At 34.5% G+C, this 27,877-nt stretch overlaps 1 protein-coding gene across 1 annotated transcript; it reads right to left on the bottom strand.

The window, feature by feature from the left end:
• Positions 1-61: 61 nt before the first annotated feature.
• On the bottom strand, positions 62-27,877 carry CHMP2B (charged multivesicular body protein 2B). Its single transcript, XM_028504972.2, has 6 exons — positions 27,587-27,877; positions 14,046-14,137; positions 8,664-8,858; positions 5,002-5,104; positions 1,957-2,063; positions 62-1,761 (listed from the first exon to the last, which is right to left on the bottom strand). The coding sequence occupies exons 1-6, from the start codon at positions 27,618-27,620 to the stop codon at positions 1,651-1,653; spliced, it is 642 nt and encodes a 213-aa protein (XP_028360773.1). The 5' UTR covers positions 27,621-27,877; the 3' UTR covers positions 62-1,650.

Raw genomic sequence — 27,877 nt, 5'->3', positions numbered from 1 at the left:
TCACCAGATACACATAAAAATTTTAACTTAGCAGAAGCCAAAATATAGTAAAAGAGATATATAAAAGCATAATAGCAATAAATCTTTATTGAGATATTTTTAACAAAATAATTTTTAAAAGCAAAAGCTCCCACATGTAAACTAGAAGGTAAATAAAGTTAGTTGGCATTACTATGTACATCCAAGAATCAAAAGAGTTCTGGGTAATTCTATAAATCTGGTAAGATCTTTTGACCAATTAATGTGCAGGGTAACGATATTTAATACTATATAATGAAACCATATCTTTGAACATTACAAAATGGATTATGAACTATATTGTTTAGCTTTTCATTCTTTTCCCCAATCCGTATGACACATGTATGCTAGTTCTGAAATGTATTCATATCATCAGTATTAATCCAAAATGTCCATCATCTCAAATTAATCAGGTTACGTCTACATAATCTCCTCCAGGGTTTTTATGGTGGAATGTGCTAGAATCCATCTATTACAACATCATTTTTCAAAGCTAAACTAATTCTACATTCTATCTCTATACTCTGCTACTTCATTTCTTCTCACTTTCAATATATACATTAAATACCAAAGCAATTTTACCTTTAAAAATACTGCTATGACATTAACAAACATTTAGGGAATAATTTCTTACAAAGGTTTAGTTTATTGAGCATGAAAAAAAGCTAATGTTTATTTTAGAATTTAGCTAGAGTACTGCCATAGCACTGTTATTTATTTGAAAATGATGGCTTCAATTTAGAGGGTTCAATGTACCTATTAATAAAGTTCAAAATTAAGCAGAGATTAAATAATAATTCACATTGAAAAAATCTTACTCCTTTGGAAGACCAACATACATCACTTTATTACTACAAAATATTACTAATTCAGAATCCATTTTTGCTAATATATTCAATTCACTTTTATAAGCTATAAAGACAGCCAGGAAAATTTTTGTTAAGAGGCCCAATTTTAATTTAAAATGTAATTCTTTTCTGTCAGTTACAGTAATTTAAAGATGTGCACAATATGTTTGTGCTATTTAAGGCAGGTGCCAAGCACATTTTCAAAGGTAATACACTTATCAACTAGAATGTCCTCCAAAGAGGAAAAGACAGAAAACAAAAGCTCAGGAACAGTTTTTGTTTAAGACAGATGTTTAAATAGCACTCTTCTTTCAGATCATTTAAAACTAATTTGGCAACCAAATCACCTATGGTCACATATCACTTATAAAGGACAAGCAACAGATACAGAATTAATGATAATACTTTTAATATTTTTACAGGAAGCTTTAAGTTGATGCTTAATGGCATTTAACAAGATTTTTGTCTTCAGTGTAAAAAGATTTAGAACATAAACTACACTAAGTAATGAATATAATTTCTCTATGCCATGCAGAGAAGTTGTCAACCTTTTATACATCATCACTCCTAAACAGTTCTAATTAAAACACAAAGAGTTCCCATTTTGCACCATTATCATTCTTTGGCAAAAGAGTCAAACAGCCATGGGTTAGGAAACAACTGTTTACTCACGGTCTTCATTTTTGCAAAATAAATATGTCTTGTAAGGAGAAAATGGCAATATGCCTGGTTTATAATTATAACTAAATAATTATAAATATGCAAAATATTACAGCTTTTTTGACTAATCTACTCCTAAAGCTTTGAGTTGTCGTTCAATCTCTTCATCGGAGATTGTAGCCTTTGAAGTAGAGGCAGATGGTAAGCTTCGCGCAGCGGATGGAGCTTTGGCCATCTATATTAAAGAGAGGAAAAGAGAAAAAAAAGTGTGTGTCATTAAACATTTGGCCTAGGACACAAAGGATGTGCTACAAAGAGGTTTAATTTACTTTTCAGATATAAAAATATGCATCTAATAGTAAAGGACAACTTAATACATTTAAGTGACAAAAGTGGTAGAAACTACTTCCAACTAAGAAGACATTCATACCTTTCCAGAGATTTCAATTCCGATTTCATCAAGAACTTGATTCACAATATCTTGGCTTTCTTCTTCATCATCAGAGGCATCAAAGATGTCATCCAGCGTGTCATTGACTTGGGAGAATGGGGAGGAAAATAGCAGTTACTTTCAAAAATATTTCAGGGATTTCAGGCTGTATTTACATTTTTAGAAGGCAGCCCAACTATATACTATACTATACTATTATATTATAGCAAACTTAGGTGAACTAACAAATTACAAAAGTCATTTTCAAATGTCAAAACAGTTCAATTTTTAAGGCACTATAAACCTGGAATAACACTTGTTTCAACACAAATTATCCTTAAATGAAACAAGTCTACTCTGATTTTTTTAAATTATATCTTTAATAAACAAGAACTGTATGATAGCCACAGCTATAGGATTAAAGTTTAAATATGATTCCACAAATTAAACCCATTCAGCTGGTAGCTGTTAAACCTGTGGAAGAATATGTTAAGAATCCAATATCTTATAAGTATCTACGAGACAATTTATTCTTTTTATACCTATAATTATATTTTCAACTTTTTAAAATTTTCACTTAAGATGTATGTAAAATATTCTAACAAAGTTTAAGATTCAATATTGTATTGAACTTGTCCAAAACCCAGCCCTGCAATGATTATTACTGCCATACCCTTTCCCCTGCCTCCCTCACCTTCCTAAATATTACGGAAAGTCTTCTGCATAGAAGGCATCCTGTCAGGAGCTGTGGGGAAGGAATTGCTGAAGGCCTGGGAATATGTTTCATTTATCTTCAACACTAAGTGTGGTACAGATACAACTGACAGACGGAGAAAAATGAAGATTTGGGGTAGTGTACACTTAAATAGAAAAGAAAAAAAAAGAGACAATAGATTGTGATTAACAGAAAAATAAATGATTATAAAAAGGGAAGAGATTATCTCCAGCTGGGAGGAAGTAATGTGGAGTGGTCCTTGAAGGACGGAAAGGATATGACCAAAGAGCACAGAGGGAACACCGTGAAAAAAGACACGGCTGAAGACAACAGGGATGCATACAAGGAAAAGTAAGTTCTTCTACTGGGGTATAATTTAAGGTGCATGAATGGAAAAAGGTTGTGAGGGAAATAATTAACCACCTGGCCTATGATCGGTCTCCTGATCACTGGGGGATGCTCCCAAAGGAGAGGAGACAGGTAGCCTTGTGAGATCTCCTCGTAAGCCTGCTGCTGATTGATAAACAGAAGCATTTTTCTAGTGAAGAGAGTTCTTGTTTATGGAATGCTCTTAGCCGGATTCTGCTTTTAGCAGAATCTTTTAGTCACAAAGATTTTTCAAAGACTTTTCCCCCTAAAACTTGAATGTAAACAAGTTTTAGAGCAACACTGCATAATATAAACTCTAAGTTTAAAAAGATGTCCATTTAAACTTAAAATTTATTTGTGGATGAAAATACTAATGCTAACATACATTATTTGGTTATAGAAAAAACAAATAACCACCAATAACTACTATTACTTCAGAATCATTTGCAAAGTGGTAACATACAAGTAAGAATTGTGATAAGTATGAGTTTTATGTGTGAGCTTATTAATTCTCTTCACTATAGGTTAATGGATAAGTTAATTCCTCTGATAAGATCTGCTCACACCTGTGCCATCATTGGAAACCAAATAAACATGTTAGATACTGTGATCATTATATAAATGACAATTCTCAGTCACTAAAAATGCACTAAAGATGTTTCAAAAATTTCATTTTTCAAAGTAAAGATTCAAGGTGAAAACTAAAGAATTTTTTATAAAAATACAGTATTATTAAATTCTAAAAGCAAAATAGATAACATGAAATAGAATACTAGAGCAATGGTAGTTTAGAAACCTTGGTAATTTAATCAGATACCATTTATGCACTAAATGCTATAAAATTAAAATGCTACTAGCAGCACTAAACTAGCATATCCCTACATTGTTGTAAGATGATTAGAAAATATCTTTATAAAACAATCATGCCAATTTTGACTATCATGTAAGTAATAACTGAATGCTGACCAGGATGCTATAAGGGGACATTCATCACTGATGAAACAGGGCCTGGTATAGTCTTTCTGAGAAGAATCTGGTAGTGTGAAGCAAAACCTTAATTAAGTTAGTGCTCCAAGGAGATTTAAGACATTTAGGCAAAGATAAAATAGAAACATTTATGAAAAGACTATCGAATACATTAAACATTTTAAAACAATCTTACTGACCACTTTAGGAATGATTTAGTAAATTAGGTTTGATGTTATTTGATGTTGATGTTATACAATATTGAAGCCATTTTTTTAAAAAAGGCTTCAGAGAAGATTTAAGGTCATGAGCACATGCTCATGTTATACTATTATGTTCTTTAAAAGGTGGATATGGTTCAAAATAAAACATGTAATATGACCTAACTATAGTAAGATATGGAAAAATATAGGAAAAAAACACATTAACAGTAACGGTGTCTGAGTCGTGTGAAGATAGGTTTAAAATACACTTTATATCTCTGTAGTCTCCATATTTCTACACAACATGCAATTAGTTTATATTCAAAAAAGAAAAGAAAGAAAGAAAAGAAAACTAAGTATTAAATAATTTTGGGAGGAAAAAAGAATGAAAGAGCTCCATTATCTCTACCTCTAATACCCATAGTATGAAAGAATCAATGCAGTTCTGGAATTACCCAGTTTATACCAGAAACTTATTTTATTCACAAGATGATTTTGGTCCACTAATCAATATAGTAGAACAGCTGGGGACAGTATGGCATAGAAATATGGCATAACATATTTTATATTTTTTTCTCCAGTTAAACATTAATAGAATTTTAAGCCATATACATTGCCAATTTCAAAATACAAGAGTTATAATACAAGTTGATTATTTAGAAGGGTACTATATTATTTCTTTTTTCAATATTTGTGCTTTCATGGATGGTAATATGAGGTTGCTAGTAAATAAACTTTAGCTATTTCAAGCAGGAGAAAACTATAAATTTCATTACAAATTATTAAACTTACTCATTTCTTCCGTCATTTCCATCTTCATGTTTTCCTTCTGGAAATTCTGCATTGTTTGTAATGTCTTTTGTGGATCCATCTTCTTGTTAACTGCCTGCATTGTCTTTAAAATATGAAAATATCTAAGTGAGCTACACAATTATGAAAATTTTACTATGGATAACTCCTAAGAGAACGCATCAAATAGACACAGGCTCTGAAAAAAATATACATTCTTCCATACTTAAACATAAGACTCTTAAGTATTCTAGGAAAAAAGTACCATTTGGAAACCATCTGCTTAACATCTGTATAATAAATACTAGTGTGAAAAAACCGTATCTCAACTGTAGGCAAAAAATTACATAATAAAAAAACTGTGTCAAGGCCCTGGCTGGCATAGCTCAGTGGATTGAGCGCGGGCTGGGAACCAAAGTGTCCCAGGTTCGATTCCCAGCCAGGGGGGTTATGGGTTGCAGGCCATAACCCCCAGCAGCCGCACATTGATGTGTGTGTCTCTCTCTCTCTCTCTCTCCCTCCCTTCCCTCTCTAAAAATAAATAAATAAAATCTTAAAAAAAAAAAACAAAAAAACTGTGTCAATCAAATCCACTGCTATGCAGATGGGAAAGCTCCATTTGCCTATTATATGGTAAGTAGATAATATCTAAATTAAAAATAATCTTAATTTGATTTTTACAAAATTTAAAAAAATATTTTATTTTTTATGCTATTACAGTTGTCCCACTTTTCCCCCCTTTGCCCCCCTCTACCCAGCCTGCCTCCTGGTTCCATAATCAGTCATTAATTTAATATCAAAACTAAAAAGGAAACACTAGCATATATATTTAATCCATTAACACATTTTAAACCATGGTTTAAAGAAAAAAACAAAACATTGAGTTTCGTAAAAAATGTGAAAAGAATTTTTTTACATTTTATGTTCATAACCCATTTATCAAAAGAGACGAATGCCATCCTGTAGACAAAATGTCTTATATATATATAAAATATATATTATGTATGTGTATTATACAGTTAGTTTAGTATTAAAAGACACTATACAATATAAAAATACTAGTTTCAAAATGTTAAGCATACAGTATTTTCTCAATTTGTGTGCAATGTTGCAGCCCAAGTAATCTTTAAGTAGGACTCTACGTTCCCCATCCCCTGCCAGCCGCCAGTCCACACATACCTAGTAACTCTGCAATGGCTTCCCACTGCTCTTAGTATTAAAAGCTAAATTTCATAATTGACCTCTGAGAGCAAATATCATTTGAACTCTGTTTAATAAGCCAATCTCATTTTGCACCACTACCCTCTAGTCACACTGATCTTTTATTTCCTAAATATGCCATGCTCTCTCCCAGCACCGGACTTTTGCGTTTGCTCTCCCTCACCTGCAATGCTCCCCCATCTGCTTTTACTATCAACACTTCAGACTTCAGGTCATATGAGGGGGGATCCCCCCAAAAAACAAAATTATCTTGGAGAACAAGCCCCATGTAGTATGGGCTTCCTCCAGTAGGTGAGTGTACTAGGAGCCCAATTTTTATCAGTGTATCAGCTCGCATTGTTGTGAGAGGCTGCATTTGGCTTCAATGAATTTTTTTTTTTAAGACTCTTTCAATGCATTTGCCCATTTCATGATGGTGATTTACAACCACACCTGCCCACACTGTGTGGAGTGTTCAGTTTTTGGCCAAAAAAGGCACCATCCCCATGCCCTCCCCTCTGTATTCACTCAATCTTGCCCCAATTGACTTTTTTTTTGTTTGTTTCCCTGGATGAAAAAAGTCCTTAAAGGGAAATATTTTGCTGATGTGGAAGAAGTGAAACAAATACAGCAGAAGCACTAAAAGACATCAAAATGGACGAATTCAAACACTGTTTTGAGCAGTGGGAAAAAACATCTCAATAGATATATTGCAACAAATGGAGAGTATTTTGAAGGTGACTGAAGTTTAAACATGTAAGAATAAATACACAATTTTTTAATAAATTGTACATTTCTTTGGGTCCCCTTCATAATATCACTTTCTTAAAGAAGTAGTTCCTGATACCCAGATTAGAATGCATACCCCTGGTTAAATCCTACTCGGTATACATGAAATTTTATACTTACTGGTGTATATTATAATACTTGACTCGCAATTGACATTATTGTTGTAAATAATACTAGTAATAATAATTATAAGTGCTTTATAATGATAATAACAAATAATATATAATATAAACATGGTAATATTTATACTACTGCTACTGATGATGATGATGATAATTATAATGAGTGCTTAGTGCTCATTTGTGGACGTGCACAGAACACCAAAAGTTTTAGTCACCCAGCATGTACCTTTTCAGCCGAGGTCAAACAAGATAACACCCTGCCTTCTTGTTTCAGTTTTCATACTGTAAACAAGTATACTTTTACCCGTTTATATATTGCCAATTTCTTGTGCCTTTATTAGTGATTTTGCTGTTTAAAATGGTCCCCAAGCATAGTACTAAAGTGTCACTTTTTGTTCCTAAGTACACAACAAGGCTGTGATGTGCTTATGGAGAAAATATATTGTAAGAAGAGCTTTGTTCAAGCATGAGTTAGAGTGCTGTTGCCATGAGTTCAATGTTAATAAAACAACAATTAAATATGGCTCCTTTCACCAGAAACACACAAAAAACAGATGTAGGTATACATTGGTTGACAAAAATGTTTTAACCAAAGGCTCACCAGGAACCTAACCCTGTATTTTCCTTCAGAGCAATGGCTCGGCATTCACTAATTCCCAACTTTGTTATTAACTATTGCAAAAAATGAGAATCAACTATATATACCATTTTCCTAATAAGAATCTCATACTTTCTCTCCTCTGTGGCTTTCTTCCCTTTGCTCTTCATACAAATATTCACCCTTCCTTATATTTAACACCTACTGATACTTTTAAGACCGAGGTCTTCTGCAGTCATTCAGATCATTAATTCTATTCAAAGACCTGTGTGGTTCACTGAAGCTTAGCACAGACTGATGTACAGTGGGTAGTTTCCTTTTCAAACATACCTTAATACCACCTCTCAATGAACTGTAATTTCTGAGAGGAGAGTCTTCATCTTTGTTCCTCACAGCACTTCATATGCATTAAGTAGCTCATTATTTATTTTAAAAAATCAAAAGGCTCAGAGTCCTTTAAAGTCTAGAGTAAAAACATCTTTAATATAAAGACTGTAAGTTAAAACATAAATCCCTATTAAAATTAATTGATAAATCTTTGTAACAGTATTCATGTGTCCCTCTCACACATTTATGAAAATGAGTCAAGAGGAAATTACTACTCCAAAGTAATCACAACTTATAGCTTAATGAAATAAGAAGCCCACAAATCTCTGACAATTTAAGAGAAAAAGGAAATAGCGTTTTAAGTCAATTTGAAAAATTTAGAAGCTTCATGTAGCCATGGAACAATGGAAATGTCCTAAAACAAAATTTTTTTTAATGAAAACAAATCAATAAAAACCTAGAAGTGGTTATCTGGATTATCTAATATTATAACTCAATTTGCCAAAAAAATCACACAGATTCTATACTACATATATATCAGGAGGTGCTTTTAAAATTGACTTGAATGTTTATATTTAAACATCTTAGATTAAACTCTTAAGTCTATGGATATAAAGGCTTCCACTGACCTTTGCTGTAGTAGACATTGCACCTGCCATCTTCATCTGGGAGTTCATCACTTTAGTTTGTGTGGACATAGAAGTGACTTTAGAACTCACAGCAAAAGTCCTTGTTTTCTGTTTCCGTAGTTGTACAAGCTGTTTGGCTAAAACTCTGCAAGCTTCTTTATTACCAATTTTGGCCATCTTCTTAATTTCCAATTCCTGAGACAGGAAATAAAAAGGGGAATAAAATCACTGAGGGGGAGACTTCAAGATTTATTTCAAAAGAATAGATCAAATATACATGGAGTAAGTCAGAATAGGTTTGCAGTTGTTCATATGGAAAGTACAATAATTAATAATAATACAAGAATAAAATGTTTCATGTACTCACAACTGTATACCTACCTTTGCTCACCCCTGTATAGTACAGCCTTTCTCCCTGATTGTGAAATGAACCAGAACAGAGAAAGAGAGTCATCTGAGAGGGCAATTGATTCCACATGATTTCATGGGAAAGAGAGAAACCAGTACCTTCATCCACAAGTACAAAGCTGTTCTATGAAATAGTCCTTACACAGAGCCCACAAGAAAATTAAAAAACACTCAACCCAAAGTATGTAGGAAAAAATAAATAAATAAATAAACAAAGAGTTGGTGGGGCATAGAAAAAGAAATAAATAAATAAAGAGTTGGTGGGACATAGCAAAAAACAAGAGCAGAGTGGTAGATTTAAAGCTAATAATATAAACATAAAGTGAAAAGGCTTGTCTAATATCTCATTAAAAGGCGGATTATCAGATTAGATAAAAACCCAACTATATGCTATCTCAAGAAACCAACTTTAATTTAAAAAAGCAGCTAAGTAAAAGAACAGTAAAATATATTTTATATAAATACTTATTAAAATCTGGAAATCTGGAGTGGCTACATTAACATCAGATAAAACAAATCTTGAGAATAAGGAATATTACCAGAAATAAAAAGGGGCATTTCATAATAACAGAATCAATACATAAAGATGTCCAAACAACCTAGAGGTCCACACACCTAATAACAATGCTTAAAAATATATGAAGTGCAGCAGAAAGAACTGAAAGTAGACAAATTATACAATTAGCATGAGGGATTTCAACAACTCCTCTCAAGTATATTGCTGTAACTGTTAGAACGAACGGATAGAAAATCTGTAATGACACAGATTTACAAAAAACACTATTACCAACTTGATCTAACCAACATTTATAGAAAACTCCTTCAACAACAGAAGAATACTCATTTACAAGCATGTACTGAAAAAAATTCACCAAAATACACCATATTCTCCTTCAGACAATAAGAGACAATAAATTTAAGAGGGGTGAAAAGGGCCAAAGTACATTCTCTAATCACATTACACTAGAATCAGTAAGGAAAATATGAAAGGAAAATCACAAATGAGCAGAAATTAACATGTTTCTAAATAAGTCATAGATTAAAGAAAAAAATCCCAGGGGAAATAAAACAATATTTTGAACATAATAAAATGAAAATGCCACATATCAAAATGCATGGGTTAATAGAATTCTTAAAGAAAAATTTATAGCATTAAAAATCATATTAAAAAAGGTGAAGGTATTAAGAAGTACTAATTGTAGTTACAAAATAGTCACAAGGATGTAAAGTACAGCACAGGAAATATGGTTAATAATACTGCAATAGCTATATGTGGTGCCAAGTGTACACTAAAATTATCACTCAGTAAGTTATCTAAGTGTCTAGCCTCTATGCTTTACATGTGAAACTAATATAATGTTGAATTTCAACTGTAATTCAAAAATTTAAAAAAATGAATTAAGCAAAATAATAGTAAAGGAAAAAAGGTTATATTAAAATATGTCAAAAGCTTCAACATTGAAAAGTGAAAAAAGGAAAATAGAACACAAAGTAAACAAAAGAAAAGAAACAATATAAACATAAACAAAATCCAGAAACTAGAAAAAAATGCAGAAAATTAATGAAACCCAAAGCAAGGTTTTTGTTTGTTCTTTTTGCAAAAATTGATCAAACTGATGTACCATTAGCCAGACAGATGAGGGATAACAACTAAGACTGACAGAAAGAACAAGCAAATTACAAATTTTGCATTGGGAATGCAACATGGGGCATCACTTCATATCCTAAGGATGTCGAAAGACAGTAAGAATATTATGAACAACAGTAGCTCATCACATTGTAAAATTTACAAGTGGACCAATTACTTGAGAGACACAAACTACCAAAGTTCAGTCAAAAAGACATATAACTTGATCTATAGCTTTTTTTTCAATGAGCTTGCAGTTTAAAACCAACCTACAAACAAAATTTCACTCCCAATGTGTTTGCTGATGAATCCTACCAAATATTTAAAGAATACACAAACCCTTCTAGTAAAGGAGTAAGGGACACCTGCCAACTCCTGCTTTAAGATTAGCATTACTCTGATGTCAAAACTAAATAAAAACACTACACAAAAAATACAACCACAAATAAGTATGTTTCATGAATACACGTGCAAGTATTCTTGACAAAATTTTGGCAAATTGAAGCTAATGTTATTTTTTAAAAAATACATTATTACCAATAACATTTATTCCAAGAGCAGAAGCTTGATTCAACTTAGGAAAATTGATCAAAGTAATTCACTACATCAATACACCAAAGAAAAACTACATGATAATTATCTCAATAGATGCAAAAAAGTAAAAAAAAAAAAAATTGACAAAATTCATTCCTGATAAAAAGGCTCAGCAAACTAGATAGAATGGAACTTCCCTTCCTCAACCTGAGAAAGAACATCCACAAAACTCCTATAGTTTTAATGTCATACTTTATGGTAAAAAACTGAATGTATCCCTCTAAGTAAAATATGAGGATATCTGCTACAACCACTTCTATTTAACACTGAAAGTTTTGGCCAGTGTAATAAGGTATGAAAAAAAGGCATCAAGATTGGAACAAAAGATGAAAGGTTTAATTTATTCATGGATGACATAATCGTCAATGTAGAAATCTAACAGAATCTACAAAAAGGCTACTACCAATAAGTAAGTTCAGGAAGGCTACAGGATTTCAGATCAATACACAAAACAATTAATGTATTTCTTTCTACATACCAGCAATTAAAAGCAGCAACTGATTTTGTTTCAAAAATATCTAGCATCAAAAATATGAATAGTTAGGGATAAACCTGACAAAAAAAGTATAGAGCCTATATGATTATTAAGTACAAACACTCCTGAGAAAATTTAAAAATCTAAATAAATGGAAAGATACACCATGTTCATGGGTTATAAGACTTAATATTGGCCCTGGCTGGTGTGGTTCAGTGGACTGAGTGCCAGGCTGTGAATCAAAGGGTCACTGGTTCAATTCCCAGTCTGGGCATATGCCTGGGTTGCAGGCCAGGTCCCCATTTGGGGGTGCACAAGAGGCAACCACACACTGATGTTTCTCTCCCTCCCTTTCTCCCTTCCTTCCCCTCTCTAAAAATAAATAAATAAAACATTTTTTTTAAAGACTTACTATAAAGCTGTACTAATAAAAAATGTGACACTGGCTTAATAATAGTCATATAGATCAATGGACTAGCACAGAGCCCAGGATGAAGCCCACATGCATTTGGATAACTGATATTCTATAAAGATGACAAGGTATTTGAAAAGGGAAGGATGTCAGCAACAAATGTTGGAACAACTGAATTTTCATATGCAGAAGTGAACCTCTACTCTCACCTGACAACATAGTGATTTAATTCAATACGGTTCACAGTTCTAAATGTAAGAACTACACTATAATACTCCCAGAGGGAAACATAAGAGAAAATACTAGTGACGTTGGGTTAGGCAAAGATTTCTTAAACAGGGCACTAAAAGTACTAATCATAGAATAATAATAAATTGTACTTGATAAAAATAAAACTCTCTGCTCCTCAAAAGATACCATTAGGTAAATATAAGGCAAGGACAAGAACTGGGGAGAGTATCTGGAAAATATATATTTAATAAAGCATTTGTATCCAGGTAGAGAAGTAATTCTTACAACTAAATTAGAAAACAACTTGAAAACAATTGGTAAAATTTTTCAGGGGACCCTTTGGCAAAGAAGATATGTAAAAGGCAAACAGGCACATGAAAAGGTGCTGAACATCAATAGCGATTAGGAAAATGCAATTTAAAATGACAACCTACTACACACCACTAGAGTGGTTAAAAGGAAAAAAAGACTGTTAACTCAACTCTTGGCCAGGGATATGAAACAACTTTACTTTCTCACATAGCTGATGGGAACAGAAGACATTACAGCCACTTGCAAAGCTGTTGAGCATTCTTATACAATTAAATATGTACACATTTACTCTATGATCCAGCAATCCCATTCCTAGGAATATACCCAAGAAAAATGAAAACATATGTTCACACAAAGACTTCAACTGAATATTTATAGGAACATTATTCAAAATAGCCACACTCCGGATATAACCCAAATGTCCATTGGCTGGTGAATGGATAAACAAATCGTGGAATATCCACATAATAGAATAACATTCATCAATAAAAAGGAATTAATCCTGATAAATGTAACAACACTAATGAATCTCAAAATAGTTATAAGTGAAAGAAGCCGTATGAAAAAAGGAGTTCGTATTATGTATAATTCCATTTATATAAAATTCTAGAAAATGTAAACTAATCTGCACTAACAGATCAGTGTCTGCCTGACTGCGGATGAGGCAGAAAGGGAGAGATGAACAGGAGGGACTGCAGAGGGAGTAAGGAAACTTAGGGGTGAAGGGTATGTTCGTTACCTTGATTGCAGTATGGTTTCACTAGTTAACACATATGTCAAAATGTATCAAATTGTTGGCTTTAAATATGTACAGTACATTCCATGTTAATTATACTGCAATCATGCTATTTATTAAAGTATCCTAAGCAATATATATTTTAAAACATACAGTCTATTTTTAAAAGGACAAGCATTAACACAGACAAAATGATGGTTAAAATAGAAAATTAAAACACAAAGACACCTACGAATTATTTTCTTGTAACTCTCTTTTGTTTTCAAGGATTGCATTATCTTTGTTATTAACTGAGAATAATTTGGCTGTTTTCAGCAGTATTTCTTCCTAGGCACTCATGACTTTTACAAACTGAACAATAATTTGATTTTATAATCAAGAGAATACACAGAATCCTGATAAAAGTCAGCAGAATGACACAATAAACAAAGGTAAGCAGAAACTGCAGAAAGACGTTAAATGTCATTTCTTTGTAAAACAAATTACTTACCACCTGCCATGTGTCTTCTTCCTGGTTAGCTAATTATTCTGACACTAATTTCCAAATTTGTTTGGAAAGTTAAACTGAACTCTAATGTTCTACTTACCAGCTGTTTTTCTTGTTTCTCTAAAGCTGCTCGATCTCTGCTTATAGCCCTCTGTGTACCCCGTAACTCCCGATTCTGTTCCTTTATTACATCTAAGGAAAAGCACAGAAGAAACCTAAATGTACCTGGGTTGTAAAATTTTCCTTAATACCATTTAAAATATTGAACTGAGAGATGTCAGTCAAAAATAAACCTTGATTTATTGGATGTTAATTTTTTTCAATTTAATATACAATACTAAAAATCAGTAAAATAGTCAAACTTCAATGATAAATATTGATTATACACAAAAGTCAGTGCAAGTGTGCTCTAGTCTGAGGCTTAGCCAAAAGCACATATAAATCACAATAAAACATTCCCTTGGAGAACTGATTAGTATACAATGTTTTATATGGCACATATATATGTCACATACACACATACATCCTTTTTATCTTTTCTTACTCCAGTATTATATGGGAAAAGAAATAAGGTCATTTGTTTATTAAATCTTTTTTCTACACTAAGTCATTGTAACAGTGAAGCAGCAGATCTTCCAGTGAATCCCATTTCTGCCACTTGATCATATGTTGGAAAAGTTAGTTAATACTCTCAATCTCAGGTTTCTTATGAAATAGGATTGTTGTTAAGGAGTAAATAACATACACAATGCCCTGAAATACTGTAAGTGTCCCTCGATGTCTAATTTATCTCAGTTCATCTAGATCCATCAGTCTTACCCTTTGAAGAATTAAACTATTAGTCTAGGCCTGATGAACAATAATCATGGTTAGCTGTTACTAAACAGTGATTTCTTCAAAGGATCACAGATATGGATGGTAATTCTTACCAAAACTGATCTACCATTGTCAGGAATCTTTTAAGTGTTTTATGTATATTATAATATATAATGTTCACAATAATGCTAGAAGTTTGATTTTTCTATTATTTTATATATAACAAAATTGAATATTAGAAAGTTTAAATACTTGCCCAAGGTCACAAGGGAGTAAGTGCCATGCCAGATTTGAACTTAAGTGTTCTGTCTCCAGAATCAATTATTTTAATTACTTCACTGGAATACTTTTTTAATCAGGAGGTAAATTAAAAAAAAAAAAAAAAACAACAGAAAGAATAGTCTCATCACCAAATGGTGCTGGGGCAACAGGATGAGAAAGAGTGAAACTGGACCCCTGATACATGCCATATATGAAAATTAACTCAAAGATTAATGTCTCAATTTTAAGAACTACAATCATTAAGCTCTGAGAAGAATATTCAGGAGTTAATCTGTATGATCTGGAATTTGGCACTGGGTTCCTAAACATGACACTAAAAGCATAAGCAACAAACTAAATAAATAAATAAATGGGACTTTATGAAAATTAAAAACTGCATTGAGGGACATTATAAAGTGTAAAGACAACCTACAGAATGGGACAAAATATATGCATGCTATTTATGAGTATATGGTAAGAATCTATTATCCAGAATATAATACAACTCCAAAAACTCAAAAACAAAAGACAAACAGCCCCATTAAAACTGGGTGAAGTATTTGAAAAGACATTTCTCTGAAAATAAAGAAACAGCCAATAAACACATGAAAAAATGCTCAATATCATTAGTCATTAAGAAAATGAAATACTAGTTCACATCCACCAGAATGTCTATAACAAAAACAAAAAAGGAAAATAACAAATATTGATAAGGATATAGATGGTACCCCTGTATATTGCTTATAGAAATGTAAATTATTTCAGCCCCTGTGGATAAGTTTGATGGTTCCCCAAAAAGTTAAACATAAAATTATCTTACGACCCAATAATTTCACTGCTATTTACACAAAAGTTGAAATAGGTACTTAAACAAATACTTCTAAACAAATGTTCATAGCAGCACTATTCACAATATCCAAAAAGTGGAAACCACCCAAATGTCCATGAACAGGCAAATGAATGAACAAACTATGGTAGGTATGTAAGTATAATGGAATATTATTCAGTTATACAAAGACATAAAGTGCTGATACTACTGCAACATAAATAAACCTCAAAAATGTGATGCTAAGTGGAAAAAGCCAGATACAAATGGTCACATTTTATGCTTACACCCATACAAAATATTCAGAATAGATAAATCCATAAAGACAGAAAAACAACAGATTAGTAGTTTGTTGCTAGTTGTTGGGGTGAGGGAACTAGAGGTAATGGTTACACACAACTATGACTGCACTAAATGCCACTGACCACTTTCAAATGGTTAATATTCTGTGAATTTCACCTCAGCTAAAATAACAATAAAAACAGCAACCATTATTCTTTTTAATGATGGAGCATCACAACTTATGAAGCACTACATGTTTCTGTGTATAATATGCCTTTCCTCAGAATAAAAATCACTAATTATACTGAGTAACAGGCACAATATTAAATGCTTCACAACCCCAAAAGGTAGGTAGGTACTATTACGACACTTCTTTCAGAGGAGGAAATTGGTATTTGCTGAGATAATCTGCCCAAGGGAGAAAAAGTGCTAGGATTCATACACAAGGATGAACACACAAGGGGTCTGATTCCATGGCCTCTGATTTTAACTACTATGTTATGCTGCTGAGAAGCCTTTTGGACAAACTAGAAATAAAGTCATCAGAGATATAATCCTAATAATGATAGGCCCATATTAATAAAAATATACAGTATTTCATACTGAATAAAAAACATTCAAGTCATCATATATTCTGAATAAAAGTTAAAATAAGATGCCAGGGCTCCTATGTCCTACATACAAGACATCCATTTCCCCTTCTTTGCTTACTGTTTTTCAGTGAAGTTATATTGGTGAATATCTCATGCTCAGGACTGACAAAGAAAACATTATCTGTGTTCCTCATATACATAAATATAAAACCATGCCATATCTTTAGGGGAGATGAAGAGAAATACGTCTCTTCCCTCAGCCACTTCCTTCTGGATGATAAACACACAATTCATTTAACAAAAAAGAAGGGCATGTATCTGTAGACAAATATATCTGCCAAGGACCCCTTTCAAGAGATCTCTATCAACATTTCCTAATGTTCCATGGAGCACTGGTAAAAATCCTCTCCTAAAATGACATGATTTATTAGTTTGCTAGTACTGCCATTAGAAACATCACAGGCTGAGTGGCTTGAGCAACAGAAATTTATTTTGTCCATTCTGGAGGCTGGAAGGCTAAGATCAAGGTCTTGGCAGGTATTTCTCCTGAGGCCTCTCTCTTCAGCTTGTAGATAGCTGACTTCTTGCTGTGTCCTCACGAGGCCAATTCTCTGCCTGTGCCATCACTGGTGTCTCTTCCTCTTATAAGGAAACCAATTCTATTGGATTAGGGCTCAGCCATATGACCTTATTTAATCTCAATTAACCTTTAAAAGACCCTATCTCCAAAAAACATAATTATAAGGCATTAGGGCTTCAACAAATGATTTTGGGGAGGGGAACACAATTCAGCTGATAACACACAATATCTTTCCTCTGACATTATAGAGTGACACTAAACCAAACAGCAAAGAAAGCTCTCATTTCTCTATCTTTCAAAGAAATCATAAGCCTTTCCATCATCAATACTCAAACACTCCCATTTTTTCTGTACTTAGTTCCCTATCTTGTTAAAGCCAATGATTGGTATGAAAACATTTACTACTTACTGTTTCAATAGAAAAACAGGCTCTGAATTTAAAATTGTGAAATTACAAATGAACTTTTGAAGTATAACCTGTTTGTGCTCTAAAAACTCCCTAGTTTTTAGTATAAGATGAAATATTGATAGTGATGCTGAAGCCACCATATTAATAAATTACACTGTGGCCAGATTATTAACACAGGTGCAAAGCAACTGCTGAAGCCTTGATTGCTCATATCTAGAATTCTATCAGTACACCCTTTTTCATTACTATGGTGGCATAATGAAAACAATATATATAGCTGGTCTTTTTCCTGAGTTCTTGGCACAGGGCTCCTAAAACCCTTGCAATGTCCTTAGTGATAGGAATGTCTTTTCACTCAGGAAGGGGGACGTTTAGGATGGAGCTGGTTACCCGAAGACCAAATACTTGATTAGAAGGTGGGAACTTCCAGCTTCACCCTTGAGAAGAGGGGAGCAGGAAAGGACTGGGTTATATAATATCTTGAGCAAAGAGACTGCTAGAGTTTCTGGGTTGGTGAGCATATTTGCATACTGGAAAGGTGGCAGGCCCACAGGAAGGCATGGAAGCTCTGTGCCCCAGCCCCAATACCTTGCTTCCATTTGGCTGCTTGTTCCTGAGTTTTATCCTTATAATAAACCAGTAAGAGTAACTAAAGCACTTTTCTGAGTTCTGAGAGTTTTTCTAATGAATTGTCAAATACAAGGGAGTTGTAGTGACACCTGAATTTATAGCCAGTTGGTCAGGAGTAATGGTGGCAACCTAGGACTTGTGATTGACATCTTGAGTGGGGGCAGTCCTGTGGGACTGAGCCCATAACCTGTGGGGTCTGTGCTAACCCCAGATAGTTAAGTGTTACAATGGAAATGAATTTTTTGAGACACATAGTGTCAAAGAATCAGAGTAAAGAATAGATGTAGCCATCTTGTTGAAAAAAAAAGAATTATGACATAAAACTTTAACAAAACATAATTTAATCAAATAGTTTGACTTCCCCTTTCTTAGTTTTATGTAACTATGTATCCCATAACTGTCACTGTATATTAGAAAAAGAAAAATAAAGAAAATTAACTACTGCAAATTTCACAGTCTATTGTTAATAGAACCTATTAATATTTAAACAGTTCTAAGCTATAAACTGAGAGCATATAATGTTATATACTAAAATAGAGTCATAATACTTAAAACATATTATGGTCAGTAGGAAAAGGTAGTAAAATATTTTCCATATGAGATGATCAGTATATCCTATAAAACAAACAAATTACTCTTTAATTTTTAAAACACAATTCCTAGGCTAAACCAGCATTTAATGATTTTGTTTTCTAGATAATGAAGAAGAAATAATATGAGAAAGGTTCTAAGGCACTTCCAATGTTTTTAAGGCCAAGTTTATTTTCCATTATATTTATTTCTTAGTAGGTTTGATTTCTCCCCCAAATTACATCTAAGAGCAAGGAATGCATGTATTTTATTTATTTATCTATTTGTATTCCCATCTTAATGCCAACTACTATCCCAATATATTAGTTAACAGTGATCTAAGGGAGTACAGACCTATATACTGAAATATAAAAGAATTTCCCTCAGAAACATATTGAACACATTACTTTAAAATGTATGATAGTATCTACTGGCTATCAAGAAAGATGGTTGATATTAACAATAGTAAAATCTGAACTATGATATATATCGTTCTATAATGGAAAAAAAAGAGCATTGAAATAATCAGTTATTTCTCTCATAATTTTCTGCTTTGCTCTCTTTTCATTCTGAGTCCAGACAATGACAGAAACATGAACAGGGTATTGCTGACATCTAGGAGAGATGGAGTGCTTGGCTCCTGTTCATCCTCTGCTTCCATCTCCAGGTAAAAGAGCATCTCCTGAATTCTTACCCTCCTGCGCTGCATTTACCTTATGGATCTCTTGTGAAGCATTTCACAGTAGGTGGTAATAGAATACTTTCAAACTAAAAATATCAAAAGGATAAGTATTATATACTTTCGCTGTCACCATTTGGTGAGGTAAAAGGAATCTGGCGGCTCTCCCCTCCGCCATTACCCTACTGTCTTATACCCAGCACTACACTTAGAAAGGCTACCCAGGCCACTCTTGGCATTAAAAGCCTGTTTCAAGCCTTTAAGTCTCTAAATACTGAACAAGGTTACATATGTGCACTAAGGGTAATAAAATCACAGACTTAAATTTTGGACTTAAGAAGATATTGACAGAAAAGGTCATTCTGCCTTCTTTGGTTCTAAGTCAGTAAGGTCTATCTGTTTACAGGAAAAAAAAGTAAAAAAATTATAAATAAATCTAAAAGGGCCTCCCATGCGGTCTAGCTCACTGAAATTCTGTAGTGAGGTGTGAGGCCAAGCCTCAACTTGAATTAAGGTTGTCTTTCCAGACCTGCTCATTTACATGCAATTTGCAATCTGAGGATTAAAGAAAAAAAGTAATTATCAACTGTAATTATGGACATTCATTAATCAGTGAGGAATACTGTTTTAAGTGTCTGTCCTCTGAGAAAAGGGGCTGTCTCAAGCTTGGAGGGCCATTCAGGACTACTGTCTCATGAGCACTGAGGCATGACACGCAGATCGCACCTCTCAGCGGGATTCCAGCTAGTCTATTAGACAGCAGCATCCACTCTACCATGTACCGGGTTTTGTGCTTTACCATAAGGTCATGATGGACGTTGTAATCTAATACAGCATATTTTCTGCTTTTTTTTAAAAGGTGCATCTATTACTTTTAAAATAGCCTCTTAGATTCTTAACGCTTTCTTGCCAGGTGCCTCTGGAGCAGGTGCTTTCTGGGCTAGAGCTTTTGGGTCCTTCCAAGCTTTTGGAGGAGCTACATTCTGGCCTGTGGCTTTCTGGGTGGGAACTTTGTGGGCTGGGGCCTTCTTGCCTGCAGCGTCACCTTTCTTGCTGGAACTTTTGCAGCGGCTACTGCAGCTGCACCTTTAGCAGCAAGTGCTTTTTTGGGAGAAGCTTTCAGAAAAGCTAGCCACCTTTTGAAGTTTCCTAACTTCAAGCTTGATTATTCAGTTCCTCTGGCTTCAACCTTCTTAGCCTATTTTGTATTGATATCTGCCTTGTCAAACATACTTCTGGTGGGCACTGTGTGGGGAACTTGAGGATGAAGTCAGTGAGCTGCATGCATTTGAAAGGCAGACTGTCACCTTGAGTGCACAGTCCACCAACCAGAGCCCTGTTTTGATTGGTAACATCTACAACCGTGAAGCTTCCAGGCATGGGGCCCAAAGGAGTTGCAGACACCTGAACACCATGTGCTACGTAAGGCCCGCTGGGAGCCATTCAGCACCCCAGGAGATGGTGGAGCTGCAGGGCAGCCAGACCTGGAGCCCATGACAGCAATGCTCAGGTTTACATTTTCTGCTTTTAAATGTATTTCTTTAAGAAAAAATCATGTTGACTTATGCAGCTTTATTCCTGTCAATTATCTTGAATCTAACCATCACATGCATTGAGATAGGAACACAGAATGTTCCCACATCCTGCTTTACCATCTCTGTTAACTGGTTTTGAGGATCTAGATCCCAAGGAGAGAGTAACCCTTTAGATTTCATCTACCAGCTCTGCCTCAGCTGTCATCCCTGGAAATAGCGGACATTGTGGCCCTGGTATAGTGGGATACTGGGTATTAGATACACCCTGACCATGACTATGAAAAGAAGAGCCAGGAATGTGAGTTCAGCAAAAGCAGTCATAGCAGAGATCACCAATGAATAAGAAAGTAGAAAAGGGTCCTGCCTATGTAGGGATGTACAATCTTCTTGAGTTAATGAAGAAAAAACTACAAAAATGCTACAAGTTCAAAGAGTAAGGAATAAGAAAGAAACATTAAAGGTCATTACCTACAAAATGCTGGCTCTAGGAACCAAAGGAAAATGACAATGAGAAAGTGGGTGAGGAGGAATCAGAATTTGATATGCAAAGTAAATTTGTTTTTTAGGCTTCAGAAATAGTATACTAGAAATCAGGCAGGAATTACCGGTATCAGCTTAATCAATCAGTTTTGATACATGGTAAAGGAAAAAAAAAACTACAGAAAGCAGAAAGGACAGTAGAAGATCGCATCAACAGCTTTAAATATGGTCCAGGGAACCAAGGATCCACTTAAGAACTAGGTTGAAGTTGACTTGCGTGGAAGATACAGAATACTAAAGAAAAAAATAGGAGATCTAGCTCTAGGGTAACATAAAAAAAGTAAAAAGGAATGTTTTCTTTTTCCTACCAGTAAACTTTCAAAAGTCACTCAAGCCCTGAGGAATTCATTGAAATGAATTTCTTACTATTATTAAAATATCAGCTTTTTTGAAGAGCTGAAGGTGTTGAAATGGGCTCTCAGCAGATCTTTAGGTCACATTTGGTTCTCAGAGACACAGACTCTGGCACTATCATCAAGAACAACTTAAGTTCACAAAACTGCTCAAGGTGATTTTTCATCTTAAATAAATAAGGGAATGAGAGGAAAGGCTCCTCTGAAAAAAGTCTCAGACACCTGAACTTGAAGGTAGGCAATCACTGCATGAAAAGAAATAGAAGTCTCAAGTGCCATGATAACGATGGAGAAATACAGAAGGAAGTCACCTTCCTAGAAATACTCATTCTAAATGTATGGAGAATTTTGCTCAGAAAAATGCTAAGAAGGCTGTACTGTGTTCCTGAATACCACGTGCAATAATTAATAATAACTGTAGTATTTTAGTGTGCCAAGAATGTAGAAGCCAAATAGAAAGTAAAATCTGAGTTTTTAAATACTCAGAAGAATAAGTACCAAGGGAACACACATCATCCTAGGAAAGATCTGGGTACTCTGGGTAGCACCATGAGAATGCTGTGTTTTATCTGGAAGAAAGCAGATATGTTTCTGGAGGGAATTCAGTTTATACACATGGTAGATTTTATTCCCTCTTGAGCTGTTGGATATGTGACCTCACAACTGACCTCTGGATAAATTTCTCCTGAGTCAAAACTCCACAGGTTCTGCTTGCTGGACAACTAAATACATGTATAACAACACTCCAATGAGGCAAAGACTAAGTACCTCTGATCCTGTTTGTTAGTAATGTCCTTCCAACTATTTCTAAATTTGCATTAAAGTTCAAGGTAGGTGGCAATATGGATGTAGGCTAAAATAAGCTCTGGATACTGGAAACACTACTTTGGGTTAGTAAATCCTATTGTTTTGGGGTTTAGTCTCTAAATTATAAACTGCTGCACAGAAATATTTTCATTATGCTCAGGACTCTGCAACCCTGCAAATATGGAATGTAGGAAAAACTTAGAATAAGCATAATACATAATACAACTTTGGAAGACCACAAGGATCTACTTTGGTTCCATCAATGCAAATCAGGAAGATGTTTCAAAAAAGAAAAAGAAAAAAACCCATAAATAGTAAGGGATTTAACATAATTTGAGAAGAATTCCTAGACAAGGAAAAAACCTGAGATAGGCCAGGTTATCTAGAAGAGAATTCTTTCCACAAAAGAATCATAAGCGAAAATATGTCAAGGTGACAAGTATGGTATATGCAGATGAATATGAGAACAGTGTTGTTGGACAGTAAATGTCCAAAGACATGGTCAGATCAAAGAGAGCCATAACTGCCTTATTAAAAGCACCCACATGACCCTGTTGGTACCAGAGAGTCAATAAAGGAGTTCACACTGAAGAGTAACATAGGAAGATCTAGGTCTTAGGTATATCAATCACATAAGCAGCTTTGCAGATGAACAATCTAAGGGCTGTTTGGTTATAGCAAAAAAAAAGCAGAAAGGTGACTGCAATATAGTGCGAGATAAACGGGATCTGAATGACAGCAAGGATTTGAAGGCATATAGAGGAAGATCTTATGTGTCAAATATTTAAGAAGCAAAAGGAGTAGGATTTGGTAATTAACTGAAGGTAAGCGGCAACATCAAGAATTCCCAAACAATGGAGGAAGAGAACCCAGGAAAGGAACCAATTTAAAGGATATGGTGATGAATTGTTTGAAATCTCTTTGATTTGACATCAAAGGGATGTCCCAACCCACTGGGACCTCAAGGTAGAAATACTGATCTGACTCTCAGAAAAATATTTCTAGAGATACAAATTTGGGATCCACCAAGATTTAGATTATAAGCAAAATAATAAGAGTTTGAATAAGATCATGCAAATAGAGAATGTACAATTTTGTCATGGAAGCCAAGAGAGCTTTAAGGAAGAACTTATTACTAGTGTGAAATGTAAAACATAGGCCCGAGAGATGATCACCCACAAATAGGCATTGAGTCTGGCTATCTAGAAGTCATTGATGATCTTAGCAAAATCTCATTACATGAGATGTAAGCAAACTGCTGTAGAATGGGGCATCTGAGAAATAAAGAGGCAGAGATAGGAGACATTGCTACTTCTACAGGAGGTTGAGATGAAGAGCAAAAACAGGAAGGACAGTATTACCTAAGAAATGCTGGGTCAAGAAAGAGTAAGGAAAAGGAGAGTTGTTGCCAGTTCTACCACCATTAGATATTAAAGTTCTGTTATGAATTCTGAGAGAAGAGAGTCTGGTTCACAAACTAAAGGTAACATGATATCTACCAAAAGTTGAGAATTCCAAGTACTTAGCAAGAACAGCAAAATTAAACTGTGCCATAGGATTATCTAATAAAAAATAACAATGATAATATTCAAAGAGATTAGGCCCTGGCTCTGTCACTTAGTAGTTGTGTGATCTTGGGCAAGCTACTCAGTCCTTTGCCTCTCAATTTCCTCATCTATAAAGTAGGGGTTACAACAGTACTTACAGGTGTTGTGAGAATTCTAATAAGATACTGCATACAAAACACTAACTTGGTGGTGGCTTAGAGTAGAAACTCAAATTTGTCTTTATTTAGAATAACAGACAACAATTAAACAGTGAATAAAAAACTTCACTTTTTAAGAGGCATATTTAGTTGTGCATCTATGACAAGCCCTCATGGCATCCTGATTTACAGGTTTATAATTAGCTCCAATAAATAGGTCACCATTTGTCACTTAAGGGAAAAAATACTTTACCCTAATATATATATATATATATATATATATATATATATATATATATATAAAATAAATCAGTAAAAGGAAAATCAAGGACTCAACTGTAATTTCAAACTCAAAAGAATCTTTCTCTTCTATGGCATTGAGGTACAGTTCTCATTAATTTCTGTAACAAAGTATACAGTGCATAGACTTGTTCATCTCTGTGTCAAAAATGAATTAAACATAACTGAATAGTAATAAGTGCAGTAATGTTGTCTCCCTTTTTAATTTACATGTGCAGTAGTCTTTAATGATACAGTATGCAACTGTTCCAGCCAATCCAAAGAGACAAAAAGATTCAATTATTCTTCAGATGTATAAACAGTTACATGCTTCCTTTATATATCAGAATTTCATTACTGCTGAAACAGATAAAAAGACAGCATACAGTAAAAGATACTATGATCAATAATCAACGAGTCCAAAGATCTGGGAGAAATGCATATAATACATTAAACTTCAGAATATATAGCCTCATTACTACTAAGAAAGCTGTTACCTTTTAAACAAACAAAACAACTTCTTTTTAGTAAAACAAGGAGTAAACACAGCATTAAAACTCTGTATCAAAATAACAGCAGTTCTAGAATTAAGATGTCATTAAATGATTTGAATTGACATGATAATTTCGGAAAACATCAAGTATGTAGTCTGGTAGTTATAGTCAATGTACATGGTGGCAAAATTTATATTCAGGAATTTCACATACAGATCTTTAATTCAGTAGCATAGTTCCTAGCAAAAGTCTTTAAGACTCCCCCCCACCCAAATAAGTCTATTTAGCAAAAACATTATTTCTTGGATGAATTAACCCAACTGCAAATGAGTATACATTTAAACACCCTCATTGCACATCCTCATTGACTTTATTTTTATTCAGCTCTACACTTCAAACACAATAGTCACCAGATTGCAAAAGCACCAGAAAGCACAACAATGAGAATATAGAACTGACATTTAAGTCTTTAAAAATATTTAATAGATATTAAACAATTAAAACTAGGATGTTTGGCTGTTAATGTCAAATTTTTTAAATAAATTAATTTGTAACATCACAGTAAGAAAGATGCAATGCTTTTCCTCTGCTTAGTAAAATACTTATTTATTTATTTATTTTTTAAGTTTTCTTGTGTGTTTTTTTTTTTCAAGTACAGTTGTCTCCACTTCCCCTCCTCCACGTCCCCTGGCCCCACCCATCCCCACCTCTCACCTTCCACGATCCTACTTGCCTTTGGCTTTGTCCATGTGTTCTTTATATAAGTTCCTTGACAATCCTTCCCCCTTTTCCCCCATTAACCCCTTCCCCCTTCCCCTCCCCTCTGGTTACTGTCAATTTGATCTCAATTTCAATAGTAAAATTCTAATTATATAATAAAGAAATGAATCTTTTTTCCTCCATGGAGTATTATACAATCATTGAAAATCAAAATGTTAGTATTGGAACACTGAAAAAATAAAGTGCCAGGTTAAAGATTAAACAAACAGCATTCTCAGGAAGAACACACATAAAACCCACTTCAAATCACTGTATTACACCCTATAACAACTTGGTAATTTTTCTGGTATTGTAAATGATTTTTTAAAAAGTCTCAGTTAATGAAAAGTCAATAAATTAAAAAAAAAATCTTTTCACCAACTCAGAGTAAGCAAAAGTATATTATTAGGGGTAAGATGACGTTACGTGTTAAAGAAAAGGGCAGAGTGGCAGAGTAAAAATGATGTCTTTGTTATCCTCTCCAAAATAATTTTGCTGGCATTGGAATAGTCAATAAAAAGAATGAAGGAGTTACCCCAGGTCTGGATTGTGCATTCTGTCCAGCTATATCCACTGCTCCTTTTGTTGAGTTAGACCCTTAGAAAGAAGTGATTCTTTGGCTGAACCACCAGTAACACAGATTCAACATGTAATAGGAAACACTATTTTAAAAGAACTTGAATGAATTTGATTCCTGGTAGCAGTCAATGAAAATATCAAGACTATCAAGACTAACCAGTGTTATATGGACTTACATTACAAACAAGCATTGCTTATAAACATCAATTTGCATATTCCTGTACATGTACTTTTTTCTATTAAGATGACACTGACCTAAATGTCTGGAACAATAAAAGCACCTTAAAACGTAAACTTCTATGTAGATAATACATATCATATCTTTTACTTCTGAGAGCAAAAGATAATCACAAACCAGAAAAATCCATTATGAAACAATCCCGGCACTTCCTTTGGGTTTCTTTTATTTTTCTATTGGAGTTAGTCAAGAATTGTTTCACATCTCTGCTGATGGGGTGTTCTTAGACAAGACCAACTCAAACCCAAGTTCATTTTGATAACTGGAGCCTGTTTATCCCCCACCCGCACCCAACCCCACGCCTCCCACCGTAGACACAGGTTTCCGGTTCGCGCCCCCAGAAGTAGTACACAACAAACTAAAGAAACCAAGAAGGCAAAACTATCAAGAAATTAATTAAATCATCAAGACTAATGATACTCAAGGGCTAGCAGCATCCTGCCTCCTCAGGATTCCGCTAAAGGAAAATATAGGGCGGGGGGCTTGTTACTCGACTCGAGAGAAGCCAGACCGCCCAGGTGGTGCTGTTGAGGTGGGCTAGTTAGAGGAGATGGGAAGCAGAAAGTGACGCACGAGGTCAATCACCTGTGGGGCCCCTTGATCCTGCCCCGCCCCCAGGGACATAAGCAAGAATCACAGCCAGAAGCCCCCAAAACACGTCTGGAAAACACAGAGCTGGGCCCTTTCGGCCAGGCCTGGAACTTACCATCCACGGTTTTCTTCTTAAAGAGGGACGCCATGGTCAAGAACCGCGCCCAGGCGGCCCAGCTCGCCCCGGTCTGGTGCGCAAATGGGAAAGGACAAGAAGGAAAGGACTAGCCCTCGGAGGGTTCGGGGTAGCGAAGCTAAAGAACAAGAAAAGAGGGCAGGGTCTGCAAGTAGGAACCGCAGAAGTCGGCGTCCCTGAAGCCCGCAATAGCCGCCTCCCGGAGCTCAGGTGACTGCGAACTAAGACACTTTTTGGAGAAGTCACTTGTAGGTGGCGCCTGCGCGTTGT

This window comes from Phyllostomus discolor, chromosome 2 (assembly GCF_004126475.2).
Source record: "Phyllostomus discolor isolate MPI-MPIP mPhyDis1 chromosome 2, mPhyDis1.pri.v3, whole genome shotgun sequence".
Taxonomy (NCBI): Eukaryota; Metazoa; Chordata; class Mammalia; order Chiroptera; family Phyllostomidae; genus Phyllostomus; species Phyllostomus discolor.
Note: the sequence above shows the minus strand (reverse complement) of the source record. Positions and strands in the feature narration are given on the sequence as shown.

Excerpts from the sequence above, each read along its gene's own strand:
- CHMP2B (XM_028504972.2), bottom strand. The coding sequence starts at position 27,620 with ATGGCGTCCCTCTTTAAGAAGAAAACCGTGGATG. Across the intron at positions 14,138-27,586 it reads TAAGAAGAAAACCGTGGATG|ATGTAATAAAGGAACAGAAT; the intron begins GTAAGTTCCAGG and ends GCTTTTCCTTAG. Across the intron at positions 8,859-14,045 it reads AGAAACAAGAAAAACAGCTG|GAATTGGAAATTAAGAAGAT; the intron begins GTAAGTAGAACA and ends TTCCTGTCTCAG.